Source organism: Daktulosphaira vitifoliae, unplaced genomic scaffold (genome assembly GCF_025091365.1).
Source record: "Daktulosphaira vitifoliae isolate Bord-2020 unplaced genomic scaffold, ASM2509136v1 Scaffold_2, whole genome shotgun sequence".
NCBI classification, from domain to species: domain Eukaryota; kingdom Metazoa; phylum Arthropoda; class Insecta; order Hemiptera; family Phylloxeridae; genus Daktulosphaira; species Daktulosphaira vitifoliae.
In genome coordinates, this window is record NW_026099573.1 from 41,369,008 (window position 1) to 41,374,415 (window position 5,408).

Sequence of the window (5,408 nt, forward strand, 5' to 3'; positions counted from 1 at the left end):
ATAATTTTTTTATGAAAAATAATATTTTTTAATAATCCCTTTTTCATTCGACATACTTTATCTTAATTAGGATATTAATAATGAACTAGCAGATCATGTAGCTTTTGGAATAATCCACCAATTTTTTAAAATTAAACACTATCTAAANAAACCAATTTTTTAAAATTAAACACAATCTAAAGATTTGCATCGAAGCGTTTTTTTTTTATAGTGATTTTAATCACTGTCAGATATCATTATACTTGATCCAACTATNAATCACTGTCAGATATCATTATACTTGATCCATCTATACCACGTCACCACTGTGCCGCGACCCCCCTGTGCTGGGTTTTTTTTATTATTCTACGTTCACAAATGATAGCTTTACTAATACTTATCCAAATGACACAGCGAATCAATTTGCTAAGTATTATACCTTAGTGGCTTACTTACTCTGTACACAATTCGACGTTGTATTAGAAATTCACTTTTTTCCAGTCCTATCTATCAATCCGCCTCGTCTTCATGAATAATTGAATGGTGAATGTGTCAAACGTTCTATGTGCCAAAAAGTGAAAAATTGTTTTATTTCTGATTTATGTTCTATGTGCCATAGGCCACAATCTTGTATGTGTTTCAAATGTCAATTAAATTTTTTACTTGTACGAAATTGCATTCATAGATGGTGTTCGTTATGTGAGACATGCCCATGTTACCATCGTTTTTTGTGTTTTTTGAACAAATATGTTTTTGGCACATAGAACGTTTGACACATTCACTCTTCAATTATAAATGTATATTCTGTAATCTTGTATACCACAAGTTGCCGTTATGTTTCCTCTGATATTTATCTTGTGTATAAATTCTGCATCATCTATTCTCCTTTATTCGAAACGTCTAATCTTTGTTGACGATATGAAAATATTAATCCATATTTATTTAATCTCTAATTGTCAACTACTTTAAGATGACTTGTGTCGTTTTGTAACTTGAAGTAATTTTTTTGGTCTTTAAATGTTCATAAACGATCTTTACTCGACTCCAATGTCTTATTATGTATTCATACTACATTAATAATATCCCTACTAAACTGTTTAATGTATTGACACAGTTTCGCGTCGTTTCTTGATAACGGAGCACCGCGACCATTATCAGGCGTCGCCTTACTATATGTATGTGGTATTTTGATTGACTAATACCACATCACGCCACAGTACGAAGTCCAGCAAGCATCGCACGTCTGTCGACGACCCGCGGACGTCTTCGTCAAATTCATTTTCATTTTGTTTCTTTTGTTATATATTATTCTAATATAACTGTAGTAGTTTTCTATTTTTAAGTTAGTAAATCCTAACTACCTGCAATAGTGATATATATATATATATATGTATGTAAATACTAAAGCACTCTTATATTACTGTAGACTAAAGTAAACGGCTAACGCCACCTTGTTTTTGTAGAAAAAACTGTGTCGTCTTTTCGCGTGCTACAATATCGTAGTCGTATCAGTATTTGTCTGGGACTTTGGTTTTGTCCTTTCTAGAGAGTCCTTAAACTTTTTGGATTCCTAAAACGCATATTTCAAATAATTTTGTGAATGCAGACACTAGTTCTATTTTGGAATGAGTTCAAAGAAACTTTCTATGTCTCTACTCTATTAGACTTAATACCCCTCCTCCCAATTATACTCTCGTTCTTCTATCACTATGCATTACAAACTTATTTAATTGTAAGAACATGAATAACCTTAATATATTTCATAGAAAAATTGTTATATTCATTTGTTTTTCTTATATTTTAATAATAATAATAATCAAATTAATGATATAAAATTGTGAATTGTTTTTTAGCAGCATGCATAATTTTTAATATTCGTTCCTATCTTGCCGTGAATCATATTTGAAAATAATAAATTATTCCTATAAATTAAAAAATTGAATAAATTCAACTAAAAAATCTAAAACTACCTAACTTATCAATTCTGTGAAGTCATACAAATATCATATAGATATTTAGATATAGTGGTTTCTAAAGTCTGTTTTAGAATAACAATCATGCATATTATTCAAAATAATTTATTTTTGTAATATATATTATGAAAAATCTACAAAAAATATTTCATTTAATTATGAGTCATAGTGTTTTGAGAATCAGAATTGTCATTAACGAATGAGAATCTAATTAACTACAAGTTTGTGAGTTAATTATAGAGAATTGAGTTGGGTATATTAGTTAATACTTGAGGATTATCTTTAAGTCAATATTTATCAAATATACAATTATTTTTAGAAAAGATAAAATGAACAATTTAGAAAATGGTTTAAATAATTTGACGATTTATAATTCGAAAAATATTGAAAAAAATCATGATTGTCTAGAAAATTTTAAAGAATCTATAAATAATACCAAGAATAATTTTAAAGCGATCTCAGTTTCTAAAATTGAGTCTAGATCAGTATCATCGTGGACCTCTTCATCAGATGATAACTCTTGTCTTTTAAAGATATCCCAAGTAAAGTAAATACATAAACTAAATATATATATTGTAAAAAGTCAACGAAAAATATTACAACTTAATAAAATAGTTCCAGTCAATGAATAATTATTTGGAGAATACAACAAAATTGTATCAAATTAAATAAAATATTTCCGAAGTCTTATGATCGTCAAGATGAACTTAAAAATTATTCAAAAGTTCAGTAGCTACTTATTTTTTATACTTACAGTTTGTGAAATTTTATTTTTCTTACATCTGCAGCTTAACAAATTTGTTATGTTAAATAATTAAGTTTCATTTGTTATTACTTTGTAATCATTTGTATTATTTATAAAATATAAATTTACTAACACTTCGATAATTTATCTATTGACTTACTAACGATATTTTATATAAGGATACAGAATTGAAAATACTCCAGACCTTTATCAGATTTAGTGGGAGTAGAAATACGTCCTAATGGGGACATAGCATATGTATGTCTATTAATATTAAATTTATGAAATAGCTTGCAAGTAGGCTTTTGTCGACCTGCAACAACAACGTTATATGCCACTTGTATAACGACTAGTTATAGTAGCAAGGATCTCCACCACGTATCCGTGGTCACACCTATCCGAAATGATTACCATTGATGGAATTTAATTTTAAGTTAATATTGACAAATTCTGTTTCTATAGAAATGTTAATTATTATTATACAATTAAAAATGCCGAAAAATTTTTTATTTTTTAAATTGATGAACTGTACATTTTACTGAAAATATAATAGAAGTAAACCCAATGATGTAATAAGACATTGCATATAACTGGACGATGTTCCCATCACAACAGAATAGTAGTTGAATTATTAAGTAGTGAATTATCCAATAGAAAGATAGAGCTTATGGTACAGTGAAATGATCATAATATTCATCTGACTAGTTTCATATACATGCAGATTATTTAAGGATTTATCTTAAAAATGGGTATTGTAATATTCTTTTCAATACCTCTTTTATTTCTAAGACCACAGAAAATAATACGCTAACACGATTACGCATATAATTCTGACCTTGGTCACTATAAAGTAGCCATGAGTCATTGTCTTTTTCAGCGTCTTCGAGGCATCACAGAAGCAATAAATAAGGAAAGTTAATAAAAAGTAACTATCTTGCTTTGATTGTAGTACGGATTGGTGACTCAATATGTCTATGAAAAGGCATGACAAAATCGAGACATCTCATCCCTGTTTATGCCGTTCGTGGTACATTATATAAAGGCTGGAGACACTGTTTTTCCAGTCAGCCAATCTCATTTTTCTTGTCTCTTTTTCTCACTTAATAATGTCAAGTTAACCAATTTAATATTATACCAAACGTACTCAAGTGTATTCTTTATACTGTGTGTATAAAGAAATACGATCATTAAGATAAACCAAGCAATAATTTTCTTCTTCTTCCTCGTCTTAATCCCATCTACTTGTGTTCGGCCACCCTTATCCTAAACTTCCACTTAACACGATCTCCCACATCATCTACACTCACATCCTGTATTTAAAAAAAAACACTTAAAATATATATATAACATGACAGGTGGTATTGTAACACGCTTGCCATGTCGGGGGACCTAAATAATAAAAAAATAGGGACACTTACAAAAAAATTAATAAGAAATAAAAGAATTCGTCACACGTGCTTATGGTACGGCGCACTAAAAAAAAACTAATCTGGCCCATAACATTAAAATAAAATTACCAATCCCGAAGGACTAAATATTATAAGGTGATCCCCGCCCACGCCGTAAAACAAGAAAGTTATATTATACAAATTTAGCGGACACTTACGAAAAAAATATATATATAAAGAAATCACACAATAGTTGCAGCGCACATACAGCTAGCCTTTAAAGTGAGGTTAACAAATTTTAATACTCAATATCGGAAATTATTGAGAACAATTTGAATAGAAAAAATTATCATAAGGCGTCAATGTAGGTGGTGAGCAGTGTAAATGACGTTCAAAGATAGGAAAGGAGCGGGGTGAGAAATAAATGATAGTCACAAAAAAATACCTTCTCAGCATTGCATCGAAGCTATAACCTAAAATATAGTAAAATAATTTTATTATGAATAAGAAATTTCTTCTCGCGACTACAGTGATGGGAGCCTTGATCTTTATTCAGAGCGGGGTGAGTGTACACACATTTGCCGTCCATGAACCGGTCTGAAGTAATATACAGCTGACTATTTCACACAAACAAATCACAACACCTTATCATGGTTATTTAAATGATAAGTGCCGTCGCAACACCCATTCGGCCCAGCGAAGATAATATAGAACACACACACCCTCACACATATATATACAGGGTGACCCTATTGACAACTTAAATAACTTTTGATCCAGTTAGTATTTTTAGTTGATTTTTTTTTTAAATAATAGTTATACGTTAGGTCTATAGCTATATCTCAATAATTAATTTTTCTACATTTTATTAAAAATATTAATTATTTTTAAATTTTAAATAAAATGTAAAAAAAAAATCTAAGATAGCTATTTTGTAGAGTAGAATTTAAGAAAAATTTTGGTAAACAAATATTTTATTAAAATTCAGTAGTAAATATTCTGTGGCGTTTTGAAGTTTGTGAAAATTTGAATTTTCATGTATTATTTTACGGTATTAAACATTGAAATACGTATTGAGAAAAGGACAGAAGAAAACGCTATCTTTTCATGATTACTATAATTTGGAGGTGTGTAACTTTTTCCATGAAAATGACTTATACTTTTGAATGAGAGTGATAAGTAATATTTGCCTTATTTAATTTCTTATCGTGATAATAATGCCAAGTTTGTAATGTATACACATTATCATCATATGTATACACAGTAATCATGAAAAGATAGCGTTTTCTTCTGTCCTTTTCTCAATACGTATTTCAATGTTTA

General features: G+C 29.1%; 2 protein-coding genes across 2 annotated transcripts in view; one reads left to right on the forward strand and one right to left on the reverse strand.

Moving 5' to 3' along the window:
- Positions 1-2,677, forward strand: part of LOC126898274 (MATH and LRR domain-containing protein PFE0570w-like) — a 14,953-nt gene extending 12,276 nt beyond the window's left edge. Inside the window, exons 12-13 of the mRNA XM_050672214.1 lie at positions 2,272-2,499; positions 2,568-2,677. Of these exons, the coding sequence (XP_050528171.1) occupies positions 2,272-2,499; positions 2,568-2,580 (241 nt within the window). The 3' untranslated portion in view covers positions 2,581-2,677. The remainder of the gene's footprint in view (positions 1-2,271; positions 2,500-2,567) is intronic.
- The window catches only part of LOC126899363 (phosphoglycerate mutase 1-like), a 96,658-nt gene that overhangs the window by 19,772 nt on the left and 71,478 nt on the right, over positions 1-5,408 (reverse strand). The window lies entirely within an intron of this gene.